Here is a 13,011-nt window from a genome sequence, read left to right on the forward strand (position 1 = left end):
GTGCTCTGAATGCCAGGACTGCCAGCCCCTTACCTCTCAGCAGTGTCTGGTTCAGGGGAACTTGGCAGCCTCCCCTCTAGCACAGTGGGAAAGGAGTATTTTTAGGTTTGTCATCATCTTACCAGCTTGGGACAGAGTATCTTCTGTGTCTTAGCATCTATTTATCTGTTCACTGACTTGGTTGACTCTTGTCTCCTTTCCCCCCCGTACCACGATATGTCTTTAGTCTTTACATTCCTGAGCTGGAGATGCCAACCTCCAGGGAGCCTGTGCTGCATGCGGAGACAGTTTCCCACAGATCCAGCCAGTTCTGCCTTGGGAGGAAAGGCGATGAGTACACAGGGGGAGTGGAGAGGCCTGGTAGGACCATGGTGTGGTCTGACCTGACAGTTGTGTGGTGGAAGGTCTTCAGAACAGAGCACTTTGCCTTTGTCCTGGAATCCTAGAATGTCAGAGCCGGGAGAAGTGGAACTCACCGAGTTGAGGCCTCACTTGACAGTGTGGGAACTGAAGCTCAGAACAGGCACCTGAGGGGCACATCACACAGCACGTTCCTCTGCAGAGAAGGCGACTCTGGAACAACTGAAAATGTTAGCAACATCAAGGATGTAACTTTAACTTAGGGCAGAGAACGTGGTTTATAGGAAGGAGGCCACAGCCAGATGAGAGGATTGAAACGTGAGGTAGGACTGGTAACAGCAGCCAAGCTGACTCCAAGCCATGCCCACTTAGGATTCGAAATGGATCCTAAAACTATGAGTCAGGTGTCCCAGCTGGGAGAAAGAAAGGAGGGTTCTGGAACAGCAAGACATCACCGACCTGACCTCTCATGCCAGCACTGTTGTGTTTTCTTTTGCATTTCTAGACCTCGAAAAAGCCTAAGACAGCAGAAGCGGACACCTCCAGTGAGCTGGCTAAGAAAAGCAAAGAAGTATTCAGAAAAGAGGTAAGGTTGGGTGGGTGTGGGCCCTGAGCTCCATAGGCTTAAGCCTGAGCCCTTTCCTTTCTTGTCCTAAGTGTTAGGCAACCCTGCCTTTGGGTGTTCCCTTGCTTCTGTGGTGTGACTGAGTAGTTGTCATGTGAGGGGGGCCCATTGGAACGGTCCTTTGCAGGTGGGTGATAAGCACTTTCATGTCCGTTATTATTTCATCCCTGTAACCGCTCTTGAGATAGGCGAGACAGGGATTGCCATTCTTCTTACGCAGGGAGAGGACCTCTTAAGGTTCAGAGAAGGTAAGTTCTAGACAGACGACCTGAACCCAGGCCCTCCAGCTCAATGTCCAGTTCTGTTTCTGCGACGTTGCCTTCGATGGCTGCCTCATCCTCATGGGACTGGGAAAAAGCACTTCCCCTTCATGCTACTGGAAGTGTGTGTTTCTAGCTGTTAGGACACCAGCCTTGTCTGCTTCAGGGCATCTAGATTCTGAACTCCAGTCTTGATTCACTGACTGTGGGAGGAAGCAGACCTAAAGAAATAATGGCAGGCTGTGTGCAGAGCGTGCCGTCTTCGGGCTGGAGGCCACTGCGCGGGGTGTCAGGAGGGGCTGTTGAGTCGGGTGTAGGAATGGACCAGATAGATCAGGAGGGATGTAACTTCAGGCAGTAGAATGTACAGTAACAGAGGAAATCATCTTCCTTTCCAGGGGATTAGCACAGGGTGTGTGAGCAGTGTTGGAAGATGAGGCCGAGCAGTACTGCGCCTTCATCTAGGGACCGTGTGTCTGGCAGTTACAGGGCGCCATTGCAGGACTGGAAGCCGGGAAGAAGGAATTCCCTGACTGTATTTGGGGAAGTGGATTGAAGCGAGAGAGGATGGAGGCCAGAAGACCATAGAAAAACTGAATAAAAGCCCTTCCCGGGGCTAAAACTTAGTTTCTCGCTCTCCCTGTGTGAAATGATTGTTGTTTCAGCTCAGCCAACCGGCAGCTGTTGGTTCAGTGCCTGCCTGGTGATAGAGCCTTGTCCTTTGAACATCCAAAGCCTCCTGAAGTTTCAGGGATCGGTAGACCCTAGTCAAGGTGCTCCCTGACAAAATGGTGATCATTGACCTCTTTGCTTCCTCTGTACCCTGGATCTTAGCACCACAGAGACTTTCGGAGGTCCTGTGGGGGGTCTCTTTTGAGATAAGCCACTGGTAGGACAGACAACTGCAGAGACCGCTCAGGAGGATGCTGGGCATCGTGTATGGGAAAGGTCCTGCCCTGGGGCTTCTCCCACCAGCTAGCATGCCATGCCTACACATGCTTCCGTTGCTGTGGTGTGGATCAAGGGATGTGTAACACAGAAGCGGAGCGACCTTCTGTAACAGAATGCCTGTGTTCCTGGGGTTGCTCAGCACCCTAGCAGCATCGGGACGCACTCTGCTCTGCCTCCAAGGCTACAGTCTCTTCATGTCAAGGATATGAGATTGGTTAGCTGAGACCGGGGGCTGCCGTGAGATTCAGCAGTGGAGTCCTGCGGCTGGGTCTCCTCCTGCTGCTCTCAGTCAGGCTTGCTTGTCTATCCAAGGCAGCCCCTTCCCTCTCAGGGCTGACCTAGGATCCGTTTCTCTTCTATCCCACTGGCCTAGTAGCACTCTTCTGTCCAAACCAGCCAACCTGAGTGGTGGAAAGGGAAGGATTGACTGTCTCATTATTTCCTCAGTGCAACCCCTTACCCTCTCTGGACTTTTGAGCAGCGTGTGCTCTTTTTCCTGCCTGCAGATGTCCCAGTTCATCGTCCAGTGCCTGAACCCTTACCGGAAACCTGACTGCAAAGTGGGAAGAATCACCACAACCGAAGACTTCAAGCATCTAGCTCGCAAGGTATCCCCTCTGTCCGTTCTGATGATGCTCTGGGCAAGCCGTGTATCTTTCATCAGAGAAAGTGGGTTTTCCTTGCCAGATGCCCGGGCTGGGGACCTAGGAAGAGGGCGGGAAGGTTAGGGAAGGGAGGGCACCCTACGTGAGGGTGGGGTTAGTGGCCCTCTAACAGACTCGCAGAGCTTAGCCTCCCCTTTCTGCTGACCCCAGCACCAGGCTGGCCTCACCCCCTGAAATCCTTTCCACTCTGGTCTCTCTTCCTGTATTCTGGACAGCTGACTCACGGCGTGATGAATAAGGAGCTGAAGTACTGTAAGAACCCTGAGGACCTGGAGTGCAATGAGAATGTGAAACACAAAACCAAGGAGTACATTAAGAAGTACATGCAGAAGTTTGGGGCCGTTTACAAACCCAAAGAGGACACTGAATTAGAGTGACTTGTGGGGCCAGGGTGGGAGGACAGGTGAGCAGGTGGGACAGACTCGGGAGAAGAAACCCTGCGGGCCCGCTCCCCCCCAACCCCTGTCGGGGCTGTGCTACTGGTGACACGTCGCCCTGGGGAATTCAGACCTGCAGATTGCATCTGAAAACCACGAAACCGAGCTCCATCTACAAGTGATCCCTGGTTATGAGCTGTTGGGGTGTGGTTGGAGGCCCATCAGAAGCAAGGGCTTAGAGAAGGACCCCGCTAAGATCCTGGCCAGGCATAGCCCCACTCCCAAACCTGGGTCTCCTCCTTGGCGGTGCTGTCAGCGCACAGACCCATGCGCATCCCCACCCACGATCCCTCGCCCTGACGATCTGTATTATATTTTAATGTATATGTGAATATATTGAAAATAATTTGTTTTTTCCTGGTTTTGTTTGTTTTTTGTTTTGCTTTTAGCCTCTACGTGCTAGATCACAGGAAGACTTTGTAAGGACGGTTTTAAGTTCTCCTGCAAGGTTTAATTTGTTATCATGTAAATAGTCCAAAGCAGGCTGCCTTGTGGTTCCGGCCAGCCTTGTGCTATGTTGATAAGATTGATTTACTGCTTAAAATCACTTTACTTTATCCAATTTTTACTGAACTTTTTATGTAAAAAATAAAATCAATTAAAGAAGTTGGCATGTGTGTTCCCTAAAAGCTAGTCAAGCATATTTGTATATAGTGGTGCCACTGGAGAGAGAAAGGAGAGATGGTGGCCACAGATGTGTGCAGTCCAGAGTTAATCCTTGAGCTTGGAGTTCATCACAGGCCTTATTCCCGACAGGTCCCACTGTGACTGACACTTGTGGCCTTGGGATCTTATGCCTGTGTTCAGGGTGGAGTCAACTTGAACTACATGTGTTCCAGAGCAAAAGAAGCAGAGCTGAGGGCCTCTTTGTCTCTGGGCTTCTTTGGTTAATAGGTCAGGCAGGAGAAAGGCACGAGTCTTCCCCTTTATACCTCCTGGCTGAGGAGAGAGACGCATTGAACTTCTTCCCTCCAAAACCTGAGTTCCCCAAGCTCCCTGGAATGCTCTTTTGATGAGTGGGTTCCCCAACCTCCCCCACCATGCACCCTGACACTGGGCTTGGACACTAGAGGGAGGACCCCTGTAAAGGGGTACAGTGCACCTGCTGTGATGAGAGTGGACATCTCCTGGAGGAGGCAGGGCTCAGTGGCCCGACCCACCTCACCCACCACCCTTTGATGGATCAGTTGTCTGGGCTGTGAGGAGGACTGTAGGCTGCAGGCCAGTCTGGAGCCATCTTTGCAAAGAGATTGGTCCCATCTCTTCCTCACCAGGGCTGTTTTGCTCCCTGCAGCAATGCCCTTGGGGAAGGGGCTGTGGCCCGCTGAGTCTCAGGCAGGGCAGATGGCGCTTAGAGCATTCGCCTGCTGGGTGCTGTGCTGGGCACTTGGAGCTTGGGTTGTGCTCACTTGATCCTGACAACCCTGGGGACAGAAGTTGGCACTGTTTGGATGAGGAAATTCAGGCTGAGAGAGGCTCAGGAACTCATATCCTCATTGTTAGGAGAAAAACACCTATTTTAAAGTTCTAATCATTAGACATGCTATTTAATAATGTAGCCAAAGTGTTTTCCCATGCTTCTGCAGCCTTCAAAACTAAAGCACATGATATCAAATGGATGGACTCTTAATTCAACCCTCTTAACATTTGAGAGTTATTACAGAGAATATCTCCGTTACTGTGCACATTAAAAGGGAGTGGTAGTCTTTGGGGTGGGTTTGTGGTGCAGGGGTGCGGCCCTGTGCTCTGCTGCCGCTCACACCCAAGTCAAACTCATGGTTTGACCCGAGGCTCCAGGTGTCAGATGTTCCAAGGACATTTAGGTGGTCTTTCATTAAAGGGTGGCGACCAGGGAGCTGTAGAGTTTCAGATAGGACACCTTTGAAAAGGGATAGTTATCTTAGCTCCCTATTGAGTTTTTTCGAAAACTTCTCCCGTTCCACACACCCCTTGACACCTTCAGACTCCAATCCCTCAGTTGTGATGAGGGGTACCAGCCGATCAGAAGCTGTCGGGTGCCACTCTGCACAGGCTTCCACGTTCAGGGCCAGTCCTCGAGAGCCCCGGGGGCAGACTCCCTGCCCACGGAGGTGTGAGCTCTCCCAAGTGCACCGGTCTGATTTCAGCTGACTGAACGCTGAGCTTCTCCTGCTTTCTCTCCTGGGTTATCGCCCAGCGGTCCTCCCTGGATGGAGGGAGCTGCAAACCTGCCCTTCCTCAAGGACAAGATTGCCAGGATTAAGCAGTCCCGGTGAACAGTTTCTAAAGAGCAGCAGTCTGATGTTTGGCACTCACAGAGCAGCCAATCCGTCACGTGTCAGCAGGAGGACAGGATCAACCTGAGGCCTCCCTGGGCCACCGCCGAATCCCACAACTCCTGATTTAGGTGGCTGTGTTGCATAAGTACTCTGACCCTCACGGATGCCAGGATGGTGGCCATTGTTCCTTCCTAGGCAGGGGCCTGTGTGCTGTAGTAACCCCTTCCAAAGGCAGTAAGCAGCTTGTCTGCTTCTCCTTGCAGATGCGTGGGGTGCAGGCAGCTTGGCTGCAGCTGCTCTGCCCTCAGCTGCCCCTTGGGGGCTGGGATGACCTGCCTGCCCTTGGCTTGTGTGGAAATCACAGACACAGCTATGCAAGCATGTGTGGAACTCCCTCCTGAGCCTGGAGCGTGAGTCCTGTAAGGGGAGTCTTGCTTCCTTTTTCTCATCTAAAGGTGACCTGATGCCCTTGGTAGCTGGCTTCCCAGGGCGTCTGCCTCCAGCTTCCCCTTGATACTGGTCACAGCAGAAGTCACAAAAACGGCCTCAATGCCAAGGCCCCTCGGTGCCAGTGTAAGGGGTCGGGGGGCCTACTGAATGTGCCATCCTAGTTGGTGTTCTCTGGCTAAGGAAGCTCAAGTTCAGAAAGGTAAAAGAGCTCCCTGCCACACGCAGCCAGTGAATGGCGGACGCGGGATGCGAACGCCAGCCTGGGCCTCCAGTGCACGCGCGTCTTCCACAGAGCGCGCTGCCTGCTGGCTCACGTGCTCCCACATCGCAGGACCCTGTTCTGGGCCTCTGCCTCATAGCCGCCCAACTGTCCCACAGGCCCAAGGAGTCAGAGGCGGCATGGTAGTCCAAAACTGCCTTTAATAGGAGATACAAAAGTAGAAAAACCAGTTGAGGCTAAATAAGGGAAGGTGGAGTGGAGAGGAGGAGGGCAGGGCCACTCCTCACTGCTAAGTCCCCCCATGTCCTGGTCCCAGTTCTCGAGGAAGGTAGGGCAAGGGGAGGTGAGTGGTGGCCGGCTCTTCCGTGTTCCCTCCCAACAGAGCAGGCTGAGGCCACCGATGCGAGGAAGCTCATAGAAGGGAAAGGGCGTGTGGGTGGAGGGGGAGCACCAAAGCGGGTTCCCTGAGAGGCCAGGCTGTGGTGGCGTCACTCACACCACAGAGCAGCCCTCAGCCGGGGGGCCCAGAACCCGGACCACATCTTCGCGGCCCATGGCAGCCAGGGCACCCTCCAGCACCCTGAGGGTGGCACCACTGCCTTCTTTGACAGCCCAGTCCCTCAGCAGGGTGGAGGCTGGCACCTGGCCCCGGGCCATGATCTCCACGGCGTCAGCCTGGTAGCCCAGGCGGCCTGCCAGGCCCTGCCAGCCCTTGTCGGGTTCGCCTGACACTTCCAGGAGCCGCTCCACTTCCTCTTGCTGCTGCCGAGGGAGATGAACGTAGAGCCGGGAGCCACGTTCAGGATGTGGCCCTAGAGTGGGAGACGTGAGGGGCACGAGGGTCAGATGGGCTGGGTGGTATGGCAGAGCTGGGGCTGGAAGTCTATAGACTGGGGAAGGAGGCTCACCCTGGCTGGGGGCGCAGGGCTCCTGACTGCTGGGATTGTCCAGGAAGACAATGCTGTCCCCGTGCCTCTGGTCCCTGTCGAGGGCCCCCAGCTCTGCAGTCCGAGCTTTGGCCAGCTGCTGTCTTTGTTTATGTGAGCGCCAGCTGTGGGGAGCAGGGGGGACCCGCCAACCTGTTCCAGCCTTCACTGAGAGAGAGGGAGCTGCCTTCGAGTCCAGATGGGGAGGGGGGGGCCAGAGGGCAGTGCCCAGAGTACCTACCACTTGAAGGCCACGTAGGCGAGCAGACCAAGGACCACAGCGGCCAGGAGGGCACAGTAGACCGAGATAATGCTGCCTGAGGCCCCTGGAGGCTCAGGGGGGAATGGGGAGGAGGTATTGGGGGCCAGAGCTCCCCCTACCCATACCCCTTCCCTGTCCTGTACTCTCTGGGTCTTATCTGTAGCGGAAAGGACAAATAGGATCAAGATCAAGGAATCAAGGCCAGGGTCTCTAACTAGCGGTCACTTAGACTTTGCTACCAGAAAGGTTTGAACCAACAGTCCCTATTCATAGAATCAAAAATTCATACCACGGCATTGAGACTGGCTCCTTACCCACCCTCATTTCCCACAGCCTCCTCTCTGCTCCCCACTCTTGGACACCTAGCCCTTCCTCGGGGTACCCTCCTCCCAGGTGTCCAGACGTCTGCTCTTGCTGTTCGACCTTCTCTAACTGGCAAGTATTGCCTACTCTGGGAAGGCTTCCTTGATCTCTCCCGGTCTCTCCCTTTTCTGGCCCCGGCTGTACCTCCTCTGTCTACTGGGGCATTACACTGTGTGTCCCGTCTCTCCTACCACGTCTGGGCCATGAAAACAAACTGATACACGTTGGGCCCTATGGGGGCCTCTGCACATGAGACCTTGTAGAGTTTCGCAAAATAAAGCTGAGCTAGAAGGCAAGTGAATGCTGCTGCTCGCTTCTGCCTGGAGGCCAGTTATCACCACAATCCAGCGCAGGCAGGGCATAGGGTACAGGGACTCCAGAGCTTGTGACTGGACCTGTGTGTGACCTACCCACCTACCCAGTGCCCAGAATCTGGATCAAAAGGCACTTACCCACATGGACCATGCCTTCCCTGTGGCTGGAGTTGTGAAGCATGGCTCTGCCAGCTAGCAGTGCTCCCAGGGACTGCATCTCTTGGAGAAGGGGTTGGAATGTCATGGCAACACTCAGGCAAGGGAGCTGGGAGACTTCTCCTCTGAGTCCAAAATCGGCTATGTGTAGCAAGATGGGGGAAATTCTTCAGGCTAGATGTCGGGAGTCCCTTGGTGTAGTGGGTCCTCCTCTCCTGGCTCACTCCATCGTGATTCACTCCAGGGCTGGTTAGCCCCCCCCCCCACCAACCTGGACCAGTTTCCTCCTGTGTCAGATGGGGTGGTGGGGTCGACAGAGCTCGTCCCCACAGGCCAAAGCTGGAGGGGCCAGGGTGCAGCTCAGGATGGAGGAGAGCAGGTTGGAAACCCTGGCAAACCCCTGGTCTGAGTCCAGGGATTGCACCGGAGGACCACAGAGGCTCCCATCCTCACCTCAGTCAGAGCTAGGCCGGAGACTTGCTGATTGGGGGCTCCCCCAGACATCTCAGCATGAGCCTGAGGAACCCAACACCCTAAGTCCTGAAGGTAGGGCTTCCTGTGACTATGGCCCCACTCCTGCCTCCAGGGTCAGTGTCCAGCCCTCACCTCCTGCCCAGAAACTGGACAGCAGGGTTCCTTGGTGGGTTCAGCAAGGGCAGAGAGTATATGGGCCCAGAGGCCCCCTAGTCCTTTCTCCCCTGGGAATTCAGAAGGCATTGAGGCCAGAAACCTAAAGGACAGGACTACTTAGTCCCAGGACCCATCTGGGACTGATCCTACTGGGACCCGATTCCTAAGGCCTGGGTAAGAGAAGCCCCATCTGGGCTGACAATGGATCTTGCCCAGAAACGGCCTACAAAAGAAATCTGGGGGCAGGCCCTCCAACTCCCCAACATCCACCACCACATCCGGCCTGGTCTCCAAACTCACTTCCCTGCCCAGTCAGCAAGTGGGTCTGGGACAGAGACTGCGGTGCCCTTGCCAAGAGTGAGGCTTGTTCATTTGTGTCACTTACCACATAAGGGGCCCTTCCCGGATTCTGGCTGGCAGGTGGGCCTGTGACCCGCGCGCCTAGCCACGCCAGGCCTGTGTCTGCCCAACCCACCCTGAGCTGCGGGGCTGGAGCCTCTAACCCCCACCCCCACCCCCGCCTACACACGCGCACACACACATCCGTCTCCAGGCCACAAAATACGCCCACGCATGCCAACACGGATGCCGGCACCACAACGGACGACACCCGCACGATGGCGGGCCTCGAGGTGGGGGACAGAAAAGCAGCCCTAGGCTCTCTCGGTCCAGGAAGACCCGGAGCTCTGTCCCCAACCCCCTCCTGACCTGCGGCGGCCGCCCCTCCGCGGCTCCCAGGATCCACTCGGGCTGGCGGGACTCGGGCCTCTGCGCCGCCAGGCTCCCGTGGGCCAGCCGGGAAGGCTGCGTGCAGTCCCTGGGGAGGCCAGCTCCGGCGAGGCGCGGGGCGGGGCGGGCGGTCCCGGGAGTCAGCCAGAGCGCCCACGGAGCGGCCTAGGCGGGAGCGCGGGGGCGCGCGGGGGGGGCGGGGCGGGGGGCGCGGCCGTCCGTGGCCCCGCCCCGCGCAGGGACGCGCACACGTGCGGAGGTGTCGCGAGGGCGCGCTGAGCCGGGAGAACCACCCGCCGGGGAGGATCTGCGGACTGAGTCCCCCAGGACAGGGGCGGCGCGCCTGGGGAAACTGAGGCCACGCGGAGGGAACGAGTCGCCCTGGACGGCTTCTGGGCCAGGGGAACGCTAGCCCGGGACGGTGGCCTGGGCAGGCGGAGCCGTCGCGCGCACGCATACTCGGAGGCGAGGCAGCTACAAAACTAGGCCAGGTTTATTGCCGAGAGTGGGAGAGCGGGGGGCCGCCTTTAGAGATTAAGGCCACAGCCCGGCCCCCGTGCTCCACCGGGACGCGGGGTTTGGGAGCCTGGGCTCCCGCCCCACACTGTGCAAAAAGTGCTGTGCGGCCGCTGAGGCCAGTGCCAAACTCCGGGCGGCCCCTCTGCCGGCGAGGGGCGGGACTTCCTGGAGTGAACAGCCCACCAATCCCTGAGCTGGGCGGGGGTGGGGTCCCGCCCACCCCCGGAGCCGGGCCGACGGCCGCGGCGTGGTCTCCTCCTTCGGATTCCCGCCGACTGCTGGGCGGGGCCTCCAAGTGCGGAGGCCGCTGGGGGAGGAGCCTGCGCGGTGGGGAGGGGCGGCTGTCAGCGCGCCTCTCCAGGGTTGTACTCTGTCTCCCCCGAGGACACCTGAGAGATGCGCCTGGAGGACCGCCACAGCTTCCGCGCGAACTGGCTGCTGCGCGCCTGGGGGGCGAGGGCGGGGAGGTAGGATTGCGGAGAGGTGGGCCAGGACCGGCGCTCCCCGCCCCGATCCGAGGCCTGCCCTGCCCTTATCCTCACCTCAGAGGGCTGCCCCGCGCCCACCACGATAAGCTTGCCGTCCTCCAGGCCCACGAGCACGTGGCTGCGCTCCTTGGTCACAGCCACGCTGCGGATGGGCACCTTCATGGGTAGGGGAGGCGCAGCCGGGAGCAGTCTGCAGGGAGGGAGGGATACACTTGAATTCTCAACTGCAAGGGAGCTTTGTGTCTTCATTCTCCCGTGTACCCTCTCTGTCTGCATTGGAAGGATGGCTCAACTGAAGCCCTAATACATAAAGGGACCTCCCGCAAGTGTGTGGCTAAGGGAGGCCCAGAGCAAGATCAACCCACTCGGGACAGGAGACAGGCCCTGAAGAATGTGCCCATGGACATGTAAAGGGGCTATGGGTAGGTCCACCGTAGGGGGGGTGCGGATACAGAGGAGGGGCTGGGAGGGTAGCACCTTTTAGTATCCTCTGCCAATGACTACCACCCTGAAGGTCCATGAACTCAGAAAGAACGGAACTCACTTGTTCAGGTGGAGGATGTGCAGGGCACACTGGGCTGTGCCCAGCAGAACAAAGTCCTCTGTCACGGCCAGGGCCGTGGGCTGCTCCAGCAGGGGCACTGAAGCCCGTAACTTCCCATTCACAGAGTACAGGTGCAAGGAGTAGGTGACCTGGAAGAAGCAAGAAGATGTCAGCAAGGACAGAATCCCAAATACCCCTTTCTTGGCTGAGCACTTTTCCATACCTGAGCCCCCACACGCTCCCTCGCTGAGCTCTGTACCACAATCTGGCCCTCAGACCCCAGCGCCAGATGGGACACGGGTCCGGGTAACGTGGCCCCTGGGGGCCGTAGTGCTGCCACAAATTGGCCACGGCGTACAGTGTGGATGATCACAGTTCCATCCTGCAGAAAGGCAGTTTAGGGCGCTGGGCACAGGTCTCTAATCTCCAGGGGCACTGCCTAGCAAACTCGGCCTCCCCTGGGCGCAGGCGCACACACGCACCTCAGATCCAGATACAGCCATGTCGAGTTCAGTGCTGATGGCCACACAGCTCACCGCAGCCTCATGCCCGTACAGGACCTGCACGGGCTTTGATGCCAGTCCCACCGAGAGACCACCCTGTGGGGAGCCAGGGCTGGCTCAGGACTGGGGACATCTCACTACCCTGGCCCCTGAGTGAGAAGGCTACGGCTCAGGAAAGTGATGGCCTTGTCCAGAGCCAGAGCGCTGGAGGGTTGTGGCGCCCCATCCTTGCTCAGCGTGGCAGAGAGAAGGGCAGGACCGAAAGTCAGCCGAGGGGCTGCAGGTGTGGACTACGGGGGCCCCACGGGGCTGCCCACCCAGCACACCTCCTGCAGGAGCCGCCACACCATGCACGTGGTGTCCCGGGAGCCCGAGATGAGGTAGATGCCACAGGTGTCCAGTGCAAGGCAGGTCACAACATCTGCATGGGGAGGGGAGGGTGCAGGTGGAACACAGTGGTCACCCCCTCCCTGGCCAGCTGCCCTGACCCGCACCCCCACCCCCAGCTCCAAGGCTGCACATACCAAGGTGGCGGCTGAGTTGCTTCAGCAGCTTGCCCCGCGGCAGTGCGGTCACTCGCAGGCTGCCATCCCAATGGCCACCGCTGAACAGCAGCTTTCCGTCGGGGGCCACGGCCAGGGCTTGCCCACTTACACCACAGTCTGGCACCCACGGGCCGCTCAGCAGTCGTTGCATCCTGACCCAGTGAGGGGGAGGAGAGGTGAGGCCAGGCCAACATAGAAGACCCGAGCCCTCAGAGACCTTGGCCGGGCCCTGCCGCTGGCCCCTGACTGGGTGGGGCGACAACTTGGGGGAGCAGGGTATTTAGAGCCCACCCCTGCCCACCGCCCTCTGTCCTACTTGGGGTTGCCTATGGTGGCGTCTTTGCTGAAGCTGAAATAGTTGTTTATGTTCCGGTCATAGGGCAACCAGTTGTGGATGCCCAACAGCCCACTGGCACTCACAGTCACCTGTGGGCAAGAGGGGGCAGAGGTGAGTGTGGGACGTAAGTCAGAGCAGGGGCGGAGCTGCGCCGGGCGCTGCGAGGTGCACTTACCAACAGGTCTGAGGAGCCCTGGATGGTGAAGGAGTGGGACTGCCGGTGGGGAACCAGGGCCAGCACCAGGGGCACGTCATCACTGATGACCTGCAGAGCAGAGCGCAGGGCTGGCTGTGCCTCAGTGGTCAGCCCAGGACCCTACTCCCCTGCCTGCCACCTGGGGCACCGTTCTTTCCTCTCCTCTCAGCCCCTAGAGGTCACAGAGGCAGAGGTCCCTCTGCGGCAGGAGAGCTCAGTGGGCCTTCAGGAGGGTAACTCCAAAGTGAGAGAGTGAGAAGCTGGGATGGACAA

General features: G+C 57.9%; 3 protein-coding genes across 9 annotated transcripts in view; 1 reads left to right on the forward strand and 2 right to left on the reverse strand.

Annotated features, from left to right (window-relative positions):
• The window catches only part of SETD2 (SET domain containing 2, histone lysine methyltransferase), a 122,557-nt gene extending 118,653 nt beyond the window's left edge, over positions 1-3,904 (forward strand). For 3 of the 4 annotated variants that reach the window (XM_087867093.1, XM_045778343.2, XM_087867092.1), the window contains exons 19-21: positions 866-946; positions 2,703-2,804; positions 3,077-3,904. In XM_087867093.1, the coding sequence (XP_087723219.1) occupies positions 866-946; positions 2,703-2,804; positions 3,077-3,238 (345 nt within the window). In that variant the 3' untranslated portion in view covers positions 3,239-3,904. Of the gene's footprint in view, positions 1-865; positions 947-2,702; positions 2,805-3,076 lie in introns of those variants that run through there. The other variant, XR_015726684.1, reaches the window with a different exon arrangement.
• Positions 3,905-6,409: 2,505 nt separating this feature from the next.
• On the reverse strand, positions 6,410-10,071 carry LOC123780066 (death domain-containing membrane protein NRADD-like). The gene is made up of 5 exons (XM_045778859.2): positions 9,586-10,071; positions 8,230-8,388; positions 7,394-7,571; positions 7,135-7,277; positions 6,410-7,038 (listed from the first exon to the last, which is right to left on the reverse strand). The coding sequence occupies exons 1-5, from the start codon at positions 10,061-10,063 to the stop codon at positions 6,719-6,721; spliced, it is 1,278 nt and encodes a 425-aa protein (XP_045634815.2). The 5' UTR covers positions 10,064-10,071; the 3' UTR covers positions 6,410-6,718.
• A 10-nt stretch (positions 10,072-10,081) lies between these two features.
• Positions 10,082-13,011, reverse strand: part of NBEAL2 (neurobeachin like 2) — a 29,447-nt gene continuing 26,517 nt past the window's right edge. For all 4 annotated transcript variants that reach the window (XM_087867096.1, XM_045778858.2, XM_087867094.1 and 1 more), the window contains 9 exons: positions 12,718-12,807; positions 12,522-12,631; positions 12,185-12,357; positions 11,987-12,081; positions 11,640-11,756; positions 11,381-11,539; positions 11,158-11,306; positions 10,668-10,803; positions 10,082-10,571 (listed from right to left, as the gene is read on the reverse strand). In XM_087867096.1, coding sequence (XP_087723222.1) covers positions 10,470-10,571; positions 10,668-10,803; positions 11,158-11,306; positions 11,381-11,539; positions 11,640-11,756; positions 11,987-12,081; positions 12,185-12,357; positions 12,522-12,631; positions 12,718-12,807 — 1,131 coding nt within the window. In that variant the 3' untranslated portion in view covers positions 10,082-10,469. The remainder of the gene's footprint in view (positions 10,572-10,667; positions 10,804-11,157; positions 11,307-11,380; positions 11,540-11,639; positions 11,757-11,986; positions 12,082-12,184; positions 12,358-12,521; positions 12,632-12,717; positions 12,808-13,011) is intronic.

Source organism: Ursus americanus, chromosome 14, assembly GCF_024610735.1.
Source record: "Ursus americanus isolate L20-20 chromosome 14, mUrsAme1.1.p, whole genome shotgun sequence".
Taxonomy (NCBI): domain Eukaryota; kingdom Metazoa; phylum Chordata; class Mammalia; order Carnivora; family Ursidae; genus Ursus; species Ursus americanus.